Source organism: Arachis ipaensis, chromosome B9, assembly GCF_059453495.1.
Source record: "Arachis ipaensis isolate K30076 ecotype BB chromosome B9, ASM5945349v1, whole genome shotgun sequence".
Taxonomy (NCBI): Eukaryota; Viridiplantae; Streptophyta; class Magnoliopsida; order Fabales; family Fabaceae; genus Arachis; species Arachis ipaensis.
The window spans coordinates 134977101-135000997 of NC_142444.1; the positions used below are offsets into that span (position 1 = coordinate 134977101).

A 23897-nucleotide genomic window follows, 5' to 3' on the forward strand; every position below is an offset into this window, starting at 1 on the left:
AAAAGAAAACCGATAGGAAGTGAACTAAGCATCTATATGAACAATCGGATGCGTTCACGTGTGGAAGCTATTGGAACATTTAGGCTTGTATTAAGTATTGGTTGTTTTTTAAATTTAGAAAAAACTTTTTATATTCTAGATTTTTCTAAAAATTTGATTTCTTTATCTAAGCTTGTAAAACAAGGATTATGTATAAATTTTTATGAAGATTCTATTGACATTATTAAAAATTCTAATATTATTGGACGTGGTACTTTAATTGGTAATTTATTTAAAGTCTATTTAGCTAATAATGTTCCATCTGGTTTTATGGTTATGCATGGTAATGGTATGAATGAAAAATTCTCCATGTTGAGGCACCGAAGGTTGGGACACATCTCCATTGAGAGACTGAAGAAATTAGTAAGTGATGGGATTTTTGAACCTCTAGACTTTACTGATTTTAATACTTGTGTGGATTGCATTAAGGAAAAGCAAACCAAAAGGTCTCAAAAAGGTGCTAAGAAGAGTTCTGACATATTAGAAATAATTCACACTGACATATGTTGTCCTGATATGTTCTTAAGTGGTCAGAAATACCTCATCTCTTTTATTGATGATTATTCACGATATATGTATCTCTATATGCTTCATAATAAATATGAGGCATTGGACACTTTTAAAGTTTATAAAGTTGAAGTAGAGAAACAAAGTGAAATACAAATTAAGATCGTAAGATCAGATAGAGGCAGAGAATTCTACGAGAAATATACTGGAAGTAGACAAGCACCTAGTCCATTTGTAAAGTATCTTCAAGAGCATAGTATTGTGGCACAATACACCATGCCTGGTACACCAAATCAAAATGGTGTAGTTGAAAGAAGAAATAGGACTTTGCTAGATATGGTGAGGAGTATGCTTAGCAACTCCAATCTTCCTTTATCCTTGTGGAGTGAAGACCTTAAGACAGCCGCGCATATATTAAATAGAATTCCAACAAAAGCAGTTTCTAAAATGCCATTTGAGATATGGAAAGGTTGAAAACCTAGTTTGGATCATATACGCATTTGGGGTTGTCCCGCTGAAGTTCGGGTTTATAATCCACAAGAAAGGAAGTTGGACCCAAGAACGATAAGTGCCTATTTTATCGGCTATACAAAAAAATCTAAGGGTTACAGATTTTATTGTCCCTCACATTCAAGTAAAATAGTTGAATCTAGAAATGTAAGGTTTTTAGAGCATGATGTGAAAAGTGGGAGAAATCATTCTTTTAAAGTTGTTGAGAATGATAATGTTTGTCAAATCTCTCCATGTACAAGAGTGATTGTTCAATACAATACCTATACAAATAGGATCAATGTAGAACAACCTATTACTGACGTTTCACATCATGAAGATAATGTTCAAGTAGATCATATGGTGGAGGATCAAACTCTTCATAATGAAAATGTTGTTCAAGAATATATTGTTCAAGAGCAACATTAAGAAGAGGGAGAACCTGTTATGCCACTACCTTTACAAGAGGTTGATGAAGCAACATTAATAAGATCAACAAGAATAAGAAAGCCTGCAATTTTTAATGACTATGTAGTGTATCTTACTGAGTCTGACTATGATGTTTGTTATGAAAAGGACCCAACGACGTTTTCACAAGCAATAGAAAGTCATAATTCCAATTTATGGCTAGATGCTATGAAGGATGAAATGAATTCTATGGTGGATAATCAAGTTTGGAATATTGTAGAATTGTCTGATGGGGAAAAGGCCATTGGCTGTAAATGGGTCTTTAAGACCAAGAGGGATTCATCAGGCAATATTGAGCGCTACAAGGCTCGACTTGTTGCCAAAGAATTTACTCAAAGGGAAGGAGTTGACTATAGGAAACCTTTTCTCCTGTTTCAAAGAAAGACTCTTTCCGCATCATTATGGCATTGGTAGCACACTTTGACATGGAATTGCATCAAATGGATGTGAAACGGCCTTCTTTAATGGAGATTTGGAAGAAGAGGTCTATATGAGACAATTCGAAGGATTTATCTCAAGTGTTGGTAAGGAGTTAGATTGCAAGATTAAGAGAGTAATGTATGGTCTTAAGCAGGCTTCCCAAAAGTGGTATTTGAAGTTTCACAATGTGATTTCTTCATTTGGATTCATCGAGAATATTTCTAATCAATGTATATATCACAAGGTTAGTGGGAGTAAGATTATATTTCTCATCTTATATGTAGATGATATTTTGTTTGCAACAAATGATTTAGGATTGTTACATGAAGTGAAACAATTTCTCTCTAGACATTTTGATATGAAAGATATGGGTGATATATCTTATGTCATTGGCATAAAGATTCATAGAGATAAACATAAAGGAATTTTAGGTTTATCTTAAGAAGCCTATATTAATAAAGTTCTTGAGAGGTTTAAAATGAAAAATTGTTCACCAAGTGTTGCACCAATTGTGAAAGGTGACAAATTATACTTAAATCAATGTCCCAAAAATAAACTTGAAAAGAAATAGATGCAAAATATTCCTTATGCTCCAGCCATTGGAAGCCTAATGTATGCTCAGGTCTGTACAATATTTGACATTGCTTTTGCTGTTAGCATGTTAGAAAGATATCAAAGTAATCCAGGAATTATCTATTGGAGAGCTACAAAGAAGGTCTTAAAGTATCTTCAAGGGACCAAGGATTTCATGCTTACATATAGACGAACCGACAATTTGAAAATTGGATACTCAGATTCAGACTTGGCGAGATGTGTTGGTTCTAGGAAGTCAATGTTATGATACATCTTTATGCTTGCTGATGGAGTAGATGAGTAGTATCTTGGAAGAGTGCAAAACAATCACTTGTATTCACATCTACCATGGAAGTCGAGTTTATTTCTTATTTTGAGGCTACATCACAAGGTGTTTGGTTAAAGAATTTTATCTCTGAGCTTAAGATTATGGATTGTATCTCTAAGCCATTGAGAATATATTATGTCAATTCAACTGCTGTATTTAAGGCTAAGAATAATAGAATAGTAGTCAAAGTAAGCACATCGATATTAAGTACTTAGCCATTAAAGACCGAGTTAGGTCTAATGAGGTACAGATAGAGCATATTAATACTAAACAGATGATAGCTGATCCTTTGACAAAAGGCATGCAACCAGGATTGTTTAAGGATCATGTTACCAGTATGGGTTTATGTTCTGTAATGTCACTTATATAACTTATGTTATATTATATGACATACTTGAATATAAAATTTTTGTTATTGTTTGTTTCACATTTGGTTAGTATATATGCGCATACATGATTGAGAATGACAAATAAAATTCATTGAAGGACCTAGAATAAGCATTGGGCTTATTCTTACAGAAATACCGCATAAAGAGTTTATTCAATTAGGAGATGTTACATTGTAATACATAGAAGGTAATACTCGATTAATGAGAACCTACCGATATGATTCGTGTAATTTCTCTTAATTGTTTAAGCATAGTATGTAATTACAGACTATACGTAACAAATGTTGGACCAAATGGAAGAATGTTAGAATTTTTATTCTAATTGTGGTCCAATTTGTTAATATAGAAATTAGTTTGGGTGGTTTTGTAATTATTAATTAATTATATTAGCAGTTGGTTTGTTCTTTGATGAAAAGAATACGACTGTTCATAAACTGTATAAGGTTTGGATCCCCAATTCTGATTACACAACAAAACAAACACATTTTGATTCCATCTGGCTTTGTGATTCAAGAACTGGAAGTTCCAAATTAAATCAAAGAATTTATTGGCAATGGATGAAGGTACGTAAATTACTGGTTTTATAAAATATCTAACATAATTCTCATGAGACTTAGCCTCTGGATTAAGTGATTTTTCTGGCTTTAACTTTAGAAAGGGAGTTTAGGAGTATTTTTTTAATTACAATGTATGTCTCTCTCCTCTATTCTAAGTGGTTCTTGAAATCCTCCATCTATAGGTACTTTTAAGATTAATTATGATGCTAGTTATCCTGGTCCTAGTGATAGTGACAGTTTTGCTTGCGTTATCAAAGATCGTAATGGGTGTTGGCAAATGGGGGTGTTTGGGAATGATTAAGAGTAATAGTATTCTTCAAGGAAAATTGTTTGCTATTTGAGAGGTTATCTCTTAACTTGGGATATAAGTCAACGAGATGTTATTTGTGAGACGGATTGTGTGGAGACGTTTAATCTTGTTACTAATCATCAAGATGGTTTTGGGTTTACTGATTCTTTGGTACTCAAAATAAGTGATATCATGCATTGAAATTGACGTGTTGACTTTCGTTTAATTATAAAAGATGCAAACACAGTGGCGGACATCATGGCAAAAATGGCGACGAAATTATTTCTTCATCAAGTGGAGCTTCTCTCTCCTTGGAAGGAGTTTGAGAGTAGTCTCAAATGGGATTGGCCTCTATTTAAGCAATTCCTGAGCTTTGTTTTCTTTCTTATTTTTTTAGCTTTTTTAAATCACAAAAAAATAGTTAAAAATTTAAAATTTAAAAATCACTATTTAACAATTATTAAAAAGAATTAAAAATATATTTTCTTATCATAATTTATAATTTTAAAAACTGGATCAGACTGGACAGTCTAATCACTCTAATTGTAAACCGACAGTAATCATGGTCCGGTTAGTGTTCTAAAATTGCTGATAAAAAAATCGACGGTGAACTGCTGAATTGGCCGAAAATCGGCCAGTCGGACTAGACCGAGACCCGACCAGATTTCACTTTTCAACTGAAAAAATAAAAGAAGCCTCCCTCTCTATCTCTCACTCACCTAAACACCTACGCATCTACTTCCCTCTCTAAAAAAAAAACCTAGCCTCCAATGCTGCTTTCTTTTTCAAGCTGTGTCACTGCCGCCGCACTACCGCCACCGTCGGGATCTGCATTGCTGCCGTCCACATTGCACCCATGGTCATCATAACGCGCCTCCTCACCACGCTTTCCCGTCAGTTTTGAGCTTCTGCGTCTATTCTGAGCTTTTGCGGCCTTTGTATCGCTGTGCTTCCGCTGTGGTGCTCCCTCTTCGTCGCTTGGTCGAGCTTGCCTTAAGCCTTCATTTCTGCTCCAGCTCGCTATAATAAAAAAACGACGATGAAGATGAAACACGCGAAGAAAAAAGAAGAGAAATGTAAAGAAGAAGGAGAAGAAGAATGAAGATGAGGAGGATGAGAAGGAATGGACGCCCGTTATATAAGTTACTTGTATTACTTGTATGCCAAAAAGACTTGTATGTGTAGCAGTACTCTATTTTAATTTAGTATAGAGGTAATCATAAATCAGAGGGTTCGATTTGTGTTTTAAAAATTTTAAAAGATTAAAGTTCACAAATCAGAGGATTGATTTTGCGTAAGTTCACAAATCAGAGGGTCGGTTTTATATTTTAAAAATTAAAAAAAAATTAAAGTTCACAAATTGAAAAGATTATATTTGTGTAAGTTCACAAATTGGAAGGTCAATTTTGTGTTTTAAAAATTTAAAAAAAAAAGTTAAACTTCACAAATCGGAGAGTCAAATTTGTGATCTCTATATAAAAAAAAACATACCAAATTTCTCACATTGTTAAAAAATATTACTATAAATTCAATGTCAAAATTAAAAAATATTTATAAATTAGTTAAAAAAATTCTTTAGTCCATAAATTATTTATTTTTTTCAAATTAATTTATAATATTGTGATTTATAGTATGAATGATAATTTATTTAAATTATAAATATAACAACAAAATTAAATTTTAAAAGATGAAGGAAGAAAAAATTTAAAAAACAAAACTGTAGCGTGGAACATAAGTAAAATTATTTGGTGCATATGAATATTTTTTAAAATGTTCAATATTTAAAATTATTTGGTGCGTATGAATATTTCTTTATGTTTCAGTTTTACATATAAATTTTTTTCATTTTTTTAAATTTAACTTTGTTGTTATATTTGTAATTTTATATAAATTATCATTTATACTATAAATCAAAATATTATAAATTAAATTGAAAAAAAAATAATTCATGGACTAAAGAATATTAATAATATCAATAATATAAATAAAAAAATAATAAAAAATATTAATAATATCAATAATATAAATAATCCAAACTTTTAATATGCAATTAGTACATAAAAAAGTTGGTAGAAGATATTAAAATGGATATGTTTGATCAATTAGTACTCAAAAAGATTACATAAAAAATTTTAGATTAAAATATGATCCAATTGGATTGATTTAAATTTGAAAAAAAAAATTCGTGCATATTTAGGTTGCATGATGAAACGGTTATCTCCCACGTTATCTCCCATCGTCTCCATCAACCTCTTCTGAGGCAAACGGTTATCTCCCACTCTCCTATTCTTTTTCTGTTTTACTTATCGTACAAATTTTTTATTTTTTAAAAAATATATTTTTTTTACAAATAAGTGTAAACGAGATATACATGTGTCCCGTCACCTGTCTTATCTTGTTTATACTCACTCAAAATTATCTCATTTATAGTGTAAACGAAATATAGAGAAGTATTTATTTTGATAAATATTTTTTAAATTATTTATTTCAATAATTATTATAATTAATTTATTTATTAAAATAAAAAATTCATTAGTTTCTTATGTAAAATGTAAGAAAAGTTCAGTAAATACCATGATTCTGTAAACTGGTTTGGATCGGTCGGTCGAATCAATCCAACCGCAAATCGGTAACATTAACTGCCCAATCAGATATAAAACTGTTGATAAAAAAACCGGTTCTATAAAAAACCCATTGAAAAATTGCTGAATCGGCCAAAAATCGGACGGTCGGACCGAATTGGGACTCGGCCGGTTTGCCCGAATACGAAGCTAGTCCTTCGTTTCCTTTCGCCCTTTCTTTCTTTCATTCAGAAAGAAATCACAGAATTCAGCCAAAAAACTCTAGCACTGCTAAGTTCGCCGTCTGTCCGTCCGTATATCTAGCTTCCCTCGTGCTCCAAGTCTTCAACCCCTGTTCGCTGTCACCGATCGCAGCTGCTTCCTCGAGCTCGGCGTCCATCGTCTTTGTCTGCTCAGCCGCGCTTCCGCCTCTGTTTGTTTGCCGTTCACGTTCGCCTCTTCGTTCAGCCGTAGTCTACCTTCGCGTTCTTTGCCGTTCACGTTCGCTTAGCGTTCACCATTCGCGTTCACTCGTTGTTCACCGTTCGAGTTCGCATTCGCGTTCATCTGGAAGCCACGCTGCTTTAAACTCTGCGACCAACCCGCGCGCTCCATCTAGCCGTCGAACTGCTCTCTTTTGTCACCACCGCGGGTTCCCTAAACCCACCACCAATACTCTGCTTCAAACTCTACAACTTCTGATTTCTATTACAATAAGTAACTATTTGCTTTGGTAGTGGTTTGGATTTTTTTTCATAGATTATACAATCGTTATGTTCTCTTCTGTTAAACTTTGAATTCTCTTATTTCGTTTTAATTTTACCGCACTCAACATGTTTGATGAAATGCTTTAACCATATTTCTGGTTGGTTTTATAATTTCTAGCTTTTAGAAACTTAGTAAGTTGATTGCATGTGAAATTAAGAATAATTGGATTTTAGTAATTAGGAAATTTTAGGTGCACAAATAGCATCTTTGCAGAAAACATATTAGCATGATTATTCCACTTGCATCTAGTAAATTTTAACTTTTATTGCGAACTTGTTAATTTGCTAATTGTTCTTGTGTTGTTGTTCTTCTGTTATTGGTTGATTGGTTTTGCTCACTGATTGTATTTGATGATAAATTTTAAATTGATAACTCTATTACTGCTTTATTGTCTGTTTCTGTAGTTAAATTTTATTAAAGTTTTTTGAATTTGCACTGCCTATGTTACTGATTCACTGTTCCTTCATTGCTTTTTTTTTGTTAATCGTTGTGATGAGCTTTGTTAAAATTGGGTTGAAAACTGTTAATCTTTCTTCATTTTTCACTGTTCTGACTTCTGAACTTATGAACAAATTTGCAATTGGTGATCTTTTGATTGTTCTTCATAAGAACAGAACAATTAGTGATTGTATGATTCATGTTCTGATTGTTCTTTTATATAAAAAAAATTCCGTTTTTATTATTTTGCTCATTGTTTGGTTGCACTGTCTCTGTTCTTGATCTCCACTGACTTGCTACCCCTCCTCCGTGTTGGATTCTTTTTATTCCAGCCTGTGTTGTGTTTTTGTTTCAGGCTCTGTTGTGTGTTTGCTGTGCAACACTATCATTTTTTATTTTACTTTTTGACTCAACTACATTAAGACAATAGACTCTATCTTTAACTTGTGCATTGTAATTCAATCCAGCTATTTTTAATGGAAGTATAATTATGTTAATTGTCAACAAATTTGCAGCAAGTTTTTGCATATTTTGATGATTAATTACATTTAGTTGGTATATTGGTGATATTTTATGTAGAGTTTTAAATTTGAAAGATATTTAAGATGTTTATTTATAATTTATTTATTATTTTATTATGAAACGATTTTTCTGGTTGAACTACGGTTAGACTGGTTGGACCAGTAAATTAGTGAACTATTGACTAGAACGGTTTGATGATCGGTTTGACTTTCAGAACCTTGGTAAATACACAATAATTTAGAGACTAAATTTTGAATGTTTATGTTTTTTAAACTTTATTTTTTGTAGTATTTAACATTATTTATCACATACTTAGAATATTTAATAAAAACTTTTTTTTAACCAAAGATAGGGAAACTTGAACGCGCGACCTCTTAAGGTGAATATGGGAGACTAGAGCTGGAAGTGAGTCAAGCTAGCTCATGAGCCAGCTCGAGCTCGACTCGTTAATAGCTCTATAAGCTAAAATCGTGAGTTGATGAGTCAAGCTTGAGTCTGGAATTGAGCTCATAAATTAAATGAGCCGAGCTTGAGTTTGGATAAGCTCAGCTCATTAGCTCGTGAGCTGTCTCGATTATATATATATATATATATATATATATATATATATATATATATATATGCATTTAATCTATATTTTTAATATTATATATATACATAGAGTAAACTACCATTTCTACCCACGAAAGTTGAAAACACTGACACATCTACCCATAAAAAAGGAAATTACCATTTGTACCCATAAAACATGAGTTTCATATAACAAAATTATCCAAACACTAAAAAATCACATAAAAACTCCAAATTACTCTTATCATCATCTGCATCATCTTTTTCCCTCCACCACCACCACCACTAACCCCATCCTCTCTCTCTCCTTCTATTTTCTGAGCTCGTCGCCGCCATCAGAGTCCGTCAACTCTGCCAACTCTTTCCTCTATCTTTTTCTCTCCTTTTCTTTCTGTATTTTACTTCTCTCTCTTCTACTTCTTCAAATGGTTGCGTGATGTAGGTTTAGTAGTCTCTGGGTTTGTAGACTGGGGAAGAGCGGGTGGAACCGCGGACTGGATAGGGGCTGGAGCTCTGTGTCAGCGAGAGATGGAGGGCTAGCTAGAACGGGTTGGGGCAGCGGTAGCGATCAGGCAATGGCAGTGGCTCTAGAGTTGTAAAAGGCGACGAAAACAGAAGGTGACAGTGGTCCTGGGCTCGCGGAGGTAAGGCGAGGGGAAGAAGAAGAAAGAGAGAGGGAAAGGGTGGAGGAGGAAAGAAAGGGGGAAAGGACGCGGCGGCGGCAAGTGGAGGTTGGGTGGGACTTGACGGTGCCAGCGACTGTTGAGTGCCGTGGTGGTGGTTACGCAGAGGAGCTAAGAAGGGGCGAGAGAAAGGAAGAATAGTGGAAATCAGGTGAGGAGGGACAGCTTGGTGTTCGCCGGTGGTGGTGCGGTGGTCTCAGACAATTTGCTTTTTCTATTGTTGTTGTTGCTTTATGTAAAGAAGATGATAATGGAGGTATAATAGTGGTGGTGGTGATGGTAGTGATGAAGAAAATGAGGTGGTGGTGCCTTTGAATTGAGTGATGATGGTAATTAGGGTTTAGGGTGGTGGTGAGGAAGAATTTCAATGGTGGGTTTGGGATTGAAAAAGTGGTGGTGTGGAGTAAGTGGTAGTGGTGGGGTAATTTGGGAATTTCAAATAATTTTTTTGGATTTGGATAGTTTTGTTAGCAAAAGTTTATATTTCATGGGTACAAATGGTAATTTCCTTCTTCTATTGATGGATATGTCAGTGTTTTCAACTTTCATGGGTACAAATGGTAGTTTACTCTATATACATATAAAATAGTAATATATAATTATATATATATATATATTAATGATCTTATTTATTTAAGATTTTACATTTATTTTTTATATATAATTTTGATATAGGACATAAATAAAAAAGTTACAATTTATTGATAGATAAACAATATATAAAATTAATTTTTAAATATTTTTAAAATATATAAGTTATAATTTATTAATATAGAATTATAAATTATATTTTTATTATTTGAGCCAACTCGTAAGTTCGAGCCAGCTCATGAGTTTTTCGATGAGTCGAGCTTGAGCTTAAGAAACAGGCTCGATAGTTAATGAGACGAGCTTGAGCTTGGTCTACCTCAGCTCAGCTCGGCTCACTTCCAACCCTATGAGAGACTATGCCATTTAAATTATAATTCGTTGGCAAAAACTTATTAATTTTATTGATAAGGTAAATTCAATAAAATATGTTCCTTAAATAATAATTCATTATAGCCCAAAAGTTAGTTTTTCCTTGACTCAATACAACAAAAGCATATTTGTAATTAACGTTTTATTAGAATGAATGTGTTAAATTAAAAAGGACAAAATTTGAATTTTTATGCATTTGTCTTGACAGATTTGAACAAAGCAATAATAACAAGAGTAGGTGTCACTCCTAAATCCATGTCACGTTCGTTTTCTCGTGTAGAAAAAATTTTATTTCTACACCATAGAGTTCACCTAAGAATGCAAACCTGCTGGGACCATCAAAACCGGAGCACAGTGACAGAGGCACGCATCCCTGGGACCCTGCCTCAGTGGCGCCCCTGAATCGCGTCTTCACTTCTTATTCGTGCTTCATTCCTTCTTCACCGCACCAGTCACCCACCGGTTCTCTCTGGTGCTCTCGTCTCTGACTCTCGCCTTGCTCATCTCCCTGCCAACAGCTCATTGCCGTCTTCGTTGACAGTTGCTGCCGCCGCCCACCAGCCCCTTTCGTGCAGTGCTGCAGTTTCAGACTTTCAGGTAAACCACTAAACCTTGATTTTAACTGTTAAAATTATTTATTTTAACTGAATATCATGCTTGAGCTCTGAATTCTAATTATGAATATTGTTAGAAATATCAATTTGTATGTTATGGTATTATTATGCTTGATTGTTCTGTTATTTTTGTTTGGTTTTTCTTTGTTCTTGTTTTGTTTACATTTTTAATTTTTATGTTTAGATAAATACTAATGGGAGGAGGATAGCTTATTAAAATGGTTTATAAGAAGCACATTAATGGATAATTATTCCATCTCATGCTTCTATCTTGATGTAGATACATTTGTTAATAAATTTGATCTGAGACCATACCAAATTCTCTCGCCATAGTATTATGATTCTCCCTACAACATTCAGTTTCAGCCTCACAAACTCTCGTTATTACAACTCTGCCACTATTTCCCACCACTTCCTCCTCCGCCTCCTTCAGCTCTGCGTCGACCACTGCTCCCTCAAACGCACCCACCAATCCCACTCTCAAATCCTCACAAATGGCTTCTCCCAAGACCCCTTCCTCCTCACAAGGCTCATCTCTGCTTACGCCACCTGCGGATATTCAAACTTCTCCAGGCGCGTTTTTGAGACCCTTGACGCCAAGAACGTCTACCTTTGGAACTCAATGATCAATGCTTATGCCAAAAATCGCCACTTTTTTGGGGCACTCGAGTTGTTCCGCCAAATGTGTCCTAGTGTTTCGCCCGATGATTACACTCTAGCAACTGTTTCCAAGGTTTGTGGCGAGCTTGAGGACCTGATTTGTGGGAAGGTGGTTCATGGGAAGAGCATGAGGATTGGGTTTTTGTCTGATGTTGTTGTTGCAAATTCTGTAATGGCAATGTATAATAGGTGTGGGATGTTTAGTGATGCGATGAAGGTGTTTGACGAAATGCCTCACAGGACTGTGAGTTCGTTTAATGTTATAATTTCTGGGTTTGCCGCTTTGGAAAGATGTGGTTCTTATTCCAGTGAAGGTTTCTGGTTGAAGTTTTTTATGAGAATGCAATCTGAAGGGTTTGAGCCTGATGCTTTCACAGTTGCAAGTCTCTTGCCTATGTTTTGTGCTGGTAGTAGTGAGAAATGGGATTATGGGAGGGAAATCCACTGTTATCTTGTGAAGAATGGGTTGGATATGGATATGGGTTCTGATGTTCATGTAGGATCTTCTTTGATAGATATGTATTCGAGGAGTGGTAAGGTTGTTCTTGGTAGGGCAGTGTTTGATCAAATGAAGAGCAGAAATGTTTATGTGTGGACGGCGATGATCAATGGTTATGTAGAGAACAGAGAACCTGAGCATGCATTGGTTATGTTCCGTGAGATGCAAGCAAAGGATGAAGCACAACCCAATAAAGTGTCACTCGTTAGTGTGCTTCCAGCTTGTGGCTTGCTTGCTGGGTTAACTGGTGGGAAACAAGTCCATGCATTTGCTATAAAAATGGAGCTAAATGATGATGTTTCCCTATGTAATGCTTTAATAGATATGTATTCCAAATGTGGGAGTTTGGAATATGGTAGACGAGTGTTTGACAATATTTTGTACCCCAAAGATGGTATCTCTTGGGGTTCAATGATATCTGCATACGGATTACATGGAAGAGGAGAAGAAGCTGTTGCCACATATTATGAAATGCTCAAGCAAGGGATTAAACCAGACATGATAACAGTTGTTGGTGTTCTTTCTGCTTGTAGCAAGTCAGGATTGGTTGATGAAGGCATCGATATATATAACTCACTAATGACTAAGCATGAAATGCAACCAACAATTGAAATTTGTGCTTGTGTTGTTGACATGTTAGGTCGATCAGGCCGGCTTGATCAAGCCTTAAATTTCATAAAAGAAATGCCGCTGGATCCCAGTCCAAGTGTCTGGGGATCTCTTTTAAGTGCTTCTATAATACATGGAAATTCGACGACAAGAGACCTGGCGTATAGGTGTCTCTTAGAGCTAGAACCTGAAAATCCTTCGAATTACATCTCACTTTCGAATACATATGCTTCCGATAGAAGATGGGATGTGGTAACTGAGGTGAGAACAATGATGAAAGAAAGAGGCTTAAGAAAAGTTCCAGGTTGCAGTTGGATAACTATCAGTGGAAAGACTCATTCCTTTATGGTTGCTGACAAAGCTCATCCATCTTCTGATTTAATCTATGAAATGTTGGTTGACATGGTATCAGTAATGACAGGAGATGTTTATGATGATATTGATATTCTTCCATGAATTTCCTTGTAATGATTAATGAGCCTGTAAGTGAGAGCAAACATCAAAAATCAGTTTGCCAAAGAGGTCAGCCATCTCTGATATTATGCTTGATCTTCCCTGACTCAAAATTTGATGTGCTATTCATTGGTCAAGTGAGAGCAAGAACACAAAAACCCAGCTTATGATTCTTTAAAAAAGTCCTCTTAAGGTTCCATCATGCTTGGGGAAACATTTCGTAAAACGTGATGAAATGACCTTAATCAGTTAGAATTATGTATTACAATAGTGGATCTGACTCTCAAGAATCTTGTAAATTCCTTTACTCCCTCTTTCTCATGTCTTCTACTTTTTAAGTTCATTATCAATTTAGTGTGTCTGAATTAGGTTCAGATAAGACAAGTGGATATCCAGATTTATGTCTTAATAATTTTTTTTTTGTTTTCCACGGTAAAAAAATGGTGGATCAATTCAGGAGCTAAGGCCCAAAATGCCTTCTCTTGAAGAAAAACATGCTAAAGTCTAGCCCAAGCCAAAAGAATTTAAGCCCAATGATAGTTGCAAACTCCCCGTTCGATTGTTTTGCTAATTCACTTCATACGGTTGAGTTTTATGTTTGGATTCTGGGAAAGTGAAGAAATTTTGGTAAATTTTTCTGTTCTGCTTGTGTTCTGGGGAAGTGAATAAAATTGTAGAATTTATCTTCACTTGGAAGTAACGTAGAATCACTTCATTTTCCACACTCACTTGCACATTCATCACTAATAATATTGCTGCGATCATATTATCATAATGCTCACTAGCTGTTCGATAAAATGTTTCAGTTGAATCTTTAAGCATATCATAGGAGAATTCATGCAAGAACTGTTTTGCATTATGTTTGAATGAGATGGTAAATGAGATTAATGTATTCATGCTCTGCAGGAACTGGGCATCATAACCTTTTGCGTTGTTACTTTTTGAAATGGAGGATCATTCATTTTTAACTCGGATGATGAGTCACCTTCGTTCAACCTGCAAGTATGACTTGGCTATTACTTAGTTGTAAACAACTATCGTTCAATTTGCAAGTGTATGTTATTGCAACGTGTCGAGTTTCACTGAGGTTTTTTTGTTTTCTGGTAATAATGTTAGGTATTACACTGGTTACCCGAAGGATCTTGGACCATCACGGGTTATTCATTTTACCTCTGAGCGCGAATTTGTTGAACTCCTTCATGAAGGTTATCCTATGGTGGTTGCATTTACAATCAGGTGATCTGGAGTATGCCCTTGAATTATTGTTTGATTACCACTTATTTGAAGTTCACTTTAGAACTAAATGGAACGAGAAAAAAGAAACCACCACGAAGATTTAGGATTAACTGCTAATTATTGAATGATGCAGGGGAAATTACACGCGACATCTTGACAAAGTATTAGAGGAAGCCGCTGTGGAGTTCTATCCACACGTGAAGTTCATGCGTGTAAGTTATTGTTCATTGGTGCCTGGTTGTAAGTGTTGGCAGTCATATCAATAATGTTAAAAATTACTATTATGCATAACAGCATCCCCATTATGTTGTTACTTGTTAGACATGCACACATTACAATCCATCTCTTTGAAAGCTTTGGCATTTGGAAATTCTTAGTTGTATTATCTGCGTACTCTATTGTTATTGCTTATTGATGATGAATTGGTTATTTCTGGTACTTTTCAGGTTGAATGCCCAAAGTATCCTGGGTTTTGTATAACTCGGCAGAAAAACGAGTATCCATTCATTGAGATATTTCATAGCCCGGAACAAGTATAGTATTTCCTCTCTTTTTTAATAGTCTAATTACTTAAACTGCTTAACTTGCTCATGAGAAGAAATTGTAATGAATACTCTGATTTTTTAAGCATTTGAGTAATATTATAACTGTAATGAATTCTCTTTTAATGGTCTATTGTTATAGTATGATTTTTATTCATAGGTTAATCATTTGAGTGATTACATAACCATGTAAATCTTCATCGAAATTTAAGACTTGTGTTCCTCAATACAGGCAGCTAACCAGGGAAGGGTGGCTGATCCAAGTATTAAAAAATACAATGTGAAGGTCTTGCCTGTAAGTATAATAGTTTATTATTATTCTCCTTAACCGATTTTGAATTTATCAACTACACGTGTGAAATGAATGCATACCTAGGTAGGAAAGCAATGTAATATGCAATTTATGAGTAGAACAGTTTAATGTTTTATCTGATTTTCATGCATTGGTGCACTTGCAGTTCAACTATGACGTTAGTGCTTATGGATTTAGAGAATTCTTCAAGCGCCATGGTATAAGCGCATCAGATCCAAAATAGAACATTTTAGCTTTCATCCGTTGAATAAACTATGTAATGTAATATATAGTCGCATGTTCACATGAGGCCAACAGATGAATGATTATAGACACTACTATGTAGAGTGGGTTTCTCATCTAACTGAATTGTTGCATTTCTTGCGCAGCTTTGATTTTAGATTCAAGTAAACAGCAAAAATTTGGATATGGTGTAAATTTGTGCTTATGCTTAGTTTAGAAAGAAGTTATTGTCATCCAATACTGCCTCTAAAACAAAATATAAGATAATGAATTCAGAAACTTGTTTCATTGTCAAGTCAGAAACAAGAATAAACAAAGATAGATTGCACTTCCTAAAACTGCGAATGTCTTTTTATTTCTGTAATTTTTATCTCAGACAAAATCCAACAATTTTTTTCTCAAAAATTTACGAAGTATTGTAGACAGTCCCCTTTTCAGCCTTTATCGGCATGCATTCACCCATGAATTCCAGATCAGATATCTATAAAAGTGGCAAGCAAACAATGAAAATAAACGTGAAGATGAGATGCTTGGAGGTTCACAAGCAGCTGAACAATAATATATGTCCATAAAGGTTCCAAATTCCCTTTTAATTCTATTCTTTCGTTGTTTAGCTTGAATGTTCTCTTAGTTTGCCATTACTACCGGGGTGAATGACAGTCCTGTTCCCAAAAGAAAAATTAGGTTGTGTTTGGAAAAGAGTCAGTAATACTCATAACGCCATGAGAATACTTTTGCGTTTCTTCATCAAGGGAGTAGTACCTTTTTTTGCTCTCTTTTATACAACCGGGAGTAGCAACTTCCCAAACAAGAAAATAAGTACCAAGGTGATCAAGAATAGAACCTAATTACATCGTGCAACCTAAAATTTCCAGGGATATTTTGTTTTATAAACTTACAAAAGGTTAGGAATAAAAAACTACCCAATGACATATGCCACCTTGTCTAGATCTCTTAGCACCAACTAAAAAACAACTGGTCCTGCTGAGTTTCTTTGATCTTTCTCGTGGTTCATGGTGACAAGTCAAAATTTACCTCCAAAATTGAGTAAACTTCAGCAAGGGAAGTCACCTTGAAATCCGGTTTGTGTTCAACATCGGCGTACTTGGGAGAATCATATCTTCCCGTCTCATCAAGCAAGCATGTAAATGCTCCTGCTCGCTTCCCGCAAGCAACCTGTAACATGCTCAAGTAAGAAATAACAATCAATTACCATCCAATTTCCGATGCATTGGAATATCACAAAATTAGTAAAACACATGCATAGGATGGAAAAGGGACCCCTTTTCATCTTTGTTAGAAACAAGTATCACTATAAAACATCAACTATATGCACAACTTCACATCATTCATGCCTGATAAGAGACGATGAAATCTCACTAGTAGCAGTAATAAATCACATTCTGCTTTAAAAAGAATGATAGTAAAACTCTTTTGAGACCACATAGATTACTGCTCAGCAATGTTGAAATGACTCGACGTCGAATATTTGAAATATCTTCTAATTTTCATATCCTTTCTGAATTTTATTGTGCAAAACTGCAAATAACTACTGTTCTGCCTTTGATTTTGCAATTTATTTTCAATGAAGTACTGATGTTTGATCAACGTGAAATTAGACACTAAAAGATCCTGCAAGCATTAAGTAGTTAGTATAATGAAGCAAACCACTTACATCATCTTTAAGGCTATCTCCAACCATTATTACTTCATTTGGTAGAACATCCCAAACAGAACATATATGCAGAAGCGGAGCAGGATCCGGTTTATAGGGACGAAACTCCCTACTTAATGCTGGAGAAAATGTAATCTGCAGAAACAAAATGAAAGGTAGAATGGAAGTGCTTAGCACTTACATGGAAAACAGAATATGCACAACTGAATTTGCTGATAAACTCACCCCAAACCGTTCATGGAACAAATCAACGGCTGACTTTACATTGCGTGTGATCAATCCCCTCCTGGAAAAGGAATAAAGATAAATATAAATAACTATGTATGATAAGTAATTTAATCTTAAGCATAACTACTCAGATCATAACTTGAATATTCTTGAGACAAATTGAATGCCTTTATAAAATAATAGTCGATTGACAAATATTATGATGAAATTAAAACTTCATATTAAGAATGATTTCAGCATGATTCATAAACTATACACAGCCCAAAGAGAGACAAACAACTGATTGTACTAACTTAGTGTCTTGCATTTTATGAAAATAACATGATATTTGCAAAGAGATATATGAACATGGATTATAAAAATCAAAATATCAGCATATATGCTCCTTCCCCATATTAATAATCAAAATAGCATTTCAACCCATCTCAATTCAAGATATAGAACATATGTAGCTACAGAAGTACAGAACACAAGCCTCAAGTTTACAAACATACATTGAGCCTGCAGCAGAGCCCTGAGCACAAAACCAAGGGGGGATGCAATCTAAGCAAAAAACAGTACCCATTCCTTAGAAAGTTACTAACATGAATCCATGTTACGAAGATAGACCTAAGAATAAGAAGAAATTAATAAATTTGGAAAATATAAGATTGGTTTTGTACTATTGATGAGGCTATTTCACATAAACTTAAACAGCAAAGCTAGCAATATGGAAACACTCAACATTAACTCACATAGAAACCAAATTCTTTAAAATTTTAAGTTGTGACAACCTAGAAGCCAGGGATTAAACACAATAACTGGAACACCACGACATAAGAGGAAGATGTTGTGCTTAAATGGACCTTATATTCTTCGAATCGAGAAGACCACAAAGCTCAGCAGCACCTACACCACAAATATGTCAAGCAATGCAATTCAACAACCGTAACCAATGTAAGACCATTAACTGAACTACTTATGCTACCATTCTCTTTCCACTTCAAACAGAATAATCCACTTAGAAAAACCAAGTTCTCACACAAATAAATTCAAGTTATCAACTTTCACCAACCCCACTAAACCAACTCCCCCAAAAACACCAACTTCCCATTCAACATTGCAAAACAGAATAGAAGAACCACAAAAGACTACAAACAATTAAACCCAACATTTTGGGGGAAAACAAGCTCCAATGCGTACCGGGCATGATTTGAAGACGATCAAGACCCTGGCGCTCGTAATCAGCAATGGTTTCAAAGGCCTTGCGCTGTTTCTGAGGGGTCCAGTTCTCAATCTCGTGCAAGATATCAATCCCGGAAGGGTTCTGAGATTTGATTCTGTTGTACTCGTGTTCACCAAGGACGGCTCTGTACATGGCGGCAAAGTCGATGGCGGGAACGGTTAGGGTTCCGTCCATGTCGAAAACGACGCCCCTGAGGCGCGTTTTGGGGGAACGCGAAGACGACATTAAGAGAGACCTTGTTGTGGCGGTTTTGGAGAGGATGGATGAGAACAATGGCATGGATGATGATGGTAGTAAATTAGTGGCGGTAGTGAAGTGTGGTGTGTTCGTGGTGGAGAGTGACGGTGGCAATGATTGTGGCTGAAACTGCTTTGTAGGCAGACACCGCATTTTTCATCGTCCGTGTTTCCGTACAAACAAAATGTGCCATAAAATAATGTTAAAAAAAGGCGCCTTATTTGTATTAACGCCCGAAGAAGTAAGACCAGGGTCAACTTTAGGGAAGAAATTTTTGTTTTTTTTTTTCCTCGAGTAAATTTTTTAAGTGGTTTTCAGATTGGTATATTAATGTTGCTTCTCACTAAATATATCTTTTAATTTGAGTTTCGGACAATATACAGATCTTTCTACCTAATTTCGATATGAAATGGCCAGCTGATGTGGAATACGTTCCAAAATTTCTCAATTTAGTCTTTGGCACAAATTATAAATCCTAGACATAGTTTTTTCTTCTTTTTTTTTTTTCAATTTCTTCCTTATCATGCTATAGCTCTTGTCATCGCTATTGCGGTCATGAATGACAGTCATGTTTCAAGAAGGTCGATTCGCTCCTCTGCGACGGAAAAGTGGACAAGGAACAATGTGCGAAGTAGGCATGGACCAGTTCCGGAGTGGTGCGAATGTGGGTGTCGGCCAGTCCTTCAGTGGTCAGAGACATAGACGCATCCTAATAAGTCATTCTTCGAGTGTCTAAATTATAATATGAGTCCACTAACTTTCTGAAATTTTAAGTATTGTTGATTTGAGTTTAATGTTTGCTAAGCTTGATGTATATTTGCAGACTAGTGAAAAGAATTGGTGCGGATTATTTGTCTGGACAGATTCTGTACAAGATGAGATGCTAGTAAAATTTGATAAAGAAAATGAGAATGATGAGATGAAAATGAACATTGCATAGAGAGTGGGTAAACTGAAAGCAGATGTAAAAAATGTAAAAGTGATGATCCAAGTGCTTGGTTTAGGATTTTTCATATTATTTGTGTTTATATTAATGTTGGTGTTGAAGGTTTGAATAGAATCAGTCCTGCAGTACAGAACCATGATGTTAATGTAATCCATTTTATAAACATTGTAATTGATATAAGGTGGGTTTTGATGCATCACATGATTGTGCTCTTTGATAGGTTGTTTCTGTGGTTTTATTTTTGTAAACGTAATTGAACACACAATTATGAAATGAATAAGCAACAATAACGATAGCTAACATAAAGTATCATTCATAACTGATCCACAATAACATTAGTCCATATAAAGTTATGCAATAATACAGTGATGACAATAACAATAAAAAAGATACTTAGCATTGTTTTAGCTATTTTTTGGTAACCTAATTACCATAACATAGTTGCAGAGAAGTCTATGAATCACCATGAGCAAACCAAAAACAAATAAAATATTGTCATAATTGTTTCACAAAACAACATAAACTTTCAGATTGACATCCTAAACCTATAGACATTAATCACTTCTTTCTTGGGGCTTTGAATCTTGGGGCGGACACAAACTTGAGGAAGCCTGCCAACCGTGCTGCAGTGGCATCACTACCTCCCTGCATTGGATTCAATGGTGCAGACCCTGTTGGAGGAGGTGACCTTCTTCTAGGTGGCAGTTTTGCAGGTCTAGTTGGTGTCTTCTTCTTAAGTAGATGATTCTGCAGTGCAAACAAATGACACCATAAACAGTTATAGAAATTAAAATATTTCAAATATTAAAAAGACATAACATGAAACATTATGATACAATACCTTTTGGGAGTCTTCTGCTTCAGAGTATGACGGCTGAGATAGATCAATCTTAGCCTGCTGGATATCCACTTCCACAAGAGGGATAGGATCAGCAGTAGCAGCGGCAGCAGAAGCTGTTACAGTTCCAATTCCTATTGTAGTTACAGTGGCAGTTGCAGTGGTACTTGCAGTGTGAGTTGCACTAGTACTAGTTGTTGTAGCATTTGCAGATGCAGTTGCAGTGACATTTTGAGCAGCATTCTTAGGGTCTTTTGCAACAGCCTCCGCAGCTTTGATGGCAGCAGCAACAGCTTTTATAGCATCGGCAACCCTCTTTTTTTGACTTCCTCTTTTTGTATGACCTTTCTGCAGACAATACTTGCAAGTAAATGATCGTAGTTGCCTCTTCAATGTGGTAGTTGGCTTTGATTTCTTGTTAAATTAAACTGTCCTCCTTCATCCGCATCCTTTCTCCTCTTGGTTTGGAGTTGTTCCGATTTTCTCTTAACCAATGGTGCCAAAGGTCTATTGTTCTCAGATCTTTCCCATAATTGTTGGCTAGGTAAAGGGTTGATGTGGTGGCTGTAAGTGGCTTTGTATGACTCTATAGTTAATAGCTTGTGACAGAAATCCTCTGAATGCTTGTTCACTCTATCAATAGCAGCACAAGCATGAACACACAGGATTCCTGCAATAGTAGAAACAATAATCAAATTTCCACTAAGTAATTAGGCATTGAGTACTTAAGTTAATGGCTAACTGATTAACCAGCCAAGCATATTGGTGACTAAGTAATCATGAAACTCGTACCATAAAATTGGTGAATAAGTAATTGGGTAATTGGGTAGAGTGATTAACTTATAATAAACTTGTGATAGAGGTTTAAAGATATTACCAGTTAGCATCCAAAATTGGCAAGTACATAGCCTTTTTTCCAAGTCAACTACATGGTTTGTAGGGTGTCCATGCACCTCGAATTTCTCATAGCCGGTGTCTCCAGCCCAAATTGGTTGCCAGTGTTTAGATTCTTTCCTCACCTTCTCAAGTATGCTCTTGATTACTGGGGAAAGTATCCCACATGATTATCCAACTTCACCTTATTTTTGGCTATTATCTTCATTACAAACATCCTCACCTCTTCAAGCAATGTGACTATCGGCTTTCTCCTAGCTTCCTTTATCTTTGCATTGAATACTTCACACGCGTTGTTACAAATTGAATCTAACTTTGGCTTGTGACTGAACTGTGATCTTGTCCAAGAATGTGTCGGCCATTTTTCTAGGTATGTCTATGCATCCGCATCAACCCGCTTCATCTTTTCCCTGTGTTCCTTGAACTCTTCAAAAGTAGTGGCACGTGCACAATCCCATAATAAGACCCTTAGCTCTAGATCTTTTCACTGTTTATTAAAATTTCTCCAAAGATGCCATATGTAAAACCTGAGAAAATAGTAAATAATTAGTAAATAAATTAATTATTTTTCTAGAAAATTAGAAAATAGACTTTTATAGTTTAATGAGATAGAGAAAATTAAAATAAGAATTTTGACACTAATTTTAAAAATTTTGGCCTAAGATTAGATCGAACAGGCCAAAACCGGTCGAACCAGATCCAAACCGAACCCGTGGGCCCAACCCACTCACTTTATTAAAGTGAGTTCAGACCTCTCTTTCTCTATTTGGCATGCTGAACACGATGGAGCAGCCATGGGAGAGGAAGAACATGCAAAACCCTTGCTTTGATTTCAATTTGCCATAACTTTTGATTTGGAGCTCTGATTGACGAGCGGTCAGCGGTCACACATTCGTCTCGAAATCCTCTACAACACTCATTCAACTATTTGGTAAGAAAATCAATTTTTCTTAACCAAATCTTCTCATCTCAGTTTCGAAATTTGTTGAGATTAGGTGTTGAGAGTTTATTGAATTTTGGTGTTTAGAAGCAAATTAGCTTTGTGGATTTGCTGGGTTCTATCCCAATTTCGCATTGGTAAGGTGAAGAACATTTAATCCTTTTCAAGTTATCTAATTAGTGAACCCTATGGTAATTTTAGTGTTATTTTATGAAATTAGTTTCGATTGTGTACTTTGGAAACAAATTGGTGGTGTTAGAGACTTGGTATTGGACTCTGGGAAGCCGGAAACCCGTTTGGTGAGACTTTGGAACCTTGGGTGTCGTGGAACGGTGACAAATTGTGACATTCTGGGTTTTACAGGAAATTGGCCAAGGTATAGTTTTGGTTTCTCGTATATAATATATAATGTTTTATGAAAATATAGGCTAGATGACCATAGGATAGGTTGGAATGCATGATTTCTTAAAGGTTTAGTATTCTTGATGATGATTGTTGATTTAGGTTGATCATGAATTGGTGAATATTGTTATATGATGAAAATAGGATTCTATATGACGATTTTGATGCTAATGGATGAGGATTTTAAATGTGAACTTATGAATGTTAATAAATTGATAAATGTTAGGCCGAAGGCCGTGAATTGGAGCCGGAGGCAGTGAAATTGGGCCGGAGGCCGGAAGAAGGTGAGAAAGGTGAATGATGCTTGTATAAGCGATGATAATGATTATAAGAGTGATGCTTGTATGAATGATGATTTATGTGTGGCTTGAGTTGAAGAGGGTTAAGAGAGTTGACAATGAGAATTGATTAGGGATGTTTTGGGACATGAATTGGATATTGAAATGTGACTTGGTAAGGTTAAATATTGTGAAAAAGGCTTAGAGTCTTAGTATTGAGATATGAGATTGGTGAAAATAGAGGTTTGATAAGCTTTGTGAAAATCTGATTTTTGGCCAAACTTCTGGACCCCCAAATTATTTCAAACCTATTTCATATGAAAATTGGGGCCGTGAAGTTTAGTTGTTCGAAGAATGGATGAAAAATATTTTAAAATGAGAAAGTTATGCGCGTCGGAAGTTCAAAGTGCAAAACTGGAAATTTTGTAGCATAAGGCTTGCGTATGCGACCGCCTTTACACGACGCGACCAACCCTTCTAGGTTGGGCATCTAGCGTATGTGAGCATGGTAAAGTGAGTCCTTGC

The 23897-nt window shown here is 35.4% G+C and overlaps 3 protein-coding genes across 4 annotated transcripts; 2 read left to right on the top strand and 1 right to left on the bottom strand.

Moving 5' to 3' along the window:
• Window positions 1–10816: 10816 nt before the first annotated feature.
• Window positions 10817–16047, top strand: LOC107619155 (Thioredoxin superfamily protein). Of its 2 annotated transcripts, none has more exons than XM_016321395.3 (7): window positions 10817–11158; window positions 14303–14398; window positions 14513–14632; window positions 14766–14844; window positions 15079–15165; window positions 15407–15469; window positions 15633–16047. In XM_016321395.3, the coding sequence occupies exons 2-7, from the start codon at window positions 14343–14345 to the stop codon at window positions 15708–15710; spliced, it is 483 nt and encodes a 160-aa protein (XP_016176881.1). In that variant the 5' UTR covers window positions 10817–11158; window positions 14303–14342; the 3' UTR covers window positions 15711–16047. The 2 variants fall into 2 exon arrangements, with proteins under 2 accessions (XP_016176881.1, XP_016176882.1); XM_016321396.3 differs by lacking the exon at window positions 10817–11158 and adding an exon at window positions 13950–14023.
• Window positions 11380–13777, top strand: LOC148546433 (pentatricopeptide repeat-containing protein At3g12770-like). Its single transcript, XM_088499908.1, has one exon. It carries the CDS (start codon window positions 11513–11515, stop codon window positions 13397–13399), a length of 1887 nt encoding a protein of 628 aa, XP_088356034.1. The 5' UTR covers window positions 11380–11512; the 3' UTR covers window positions 13400–13777.
• A 401-nt stretch (window positions 16048–16448) lies between the features above and the next one.
• LOC107619262 (Haloacid dehalogenase-like hydrolase (HAD) superfamily protein) lies at window positions 16449–19267 on the bottom strand. The gene is made up of 5 exons (XM_016321519.3): window positions 18795–19267; window positions 18458–18500; window positions 17610–17670; window positions 17385–17519; window positions 16449–16885 (listed from the first exon to the last, which is right to left on the bottom strand). The coding sequence occupies exons 1-5, from the start codon at window positions 19225–19227 to the stop codon at window positions 16721–16723; spliced, it is 837 nt and encodes a 278-aa protein (XP_016177005.1). The 5' UTR covers window positions 19228–19267; the 3' UTR covers window positions 16449–16720.
• Window positions 19268–23897: the final 4630 nt, after the last annotated feature.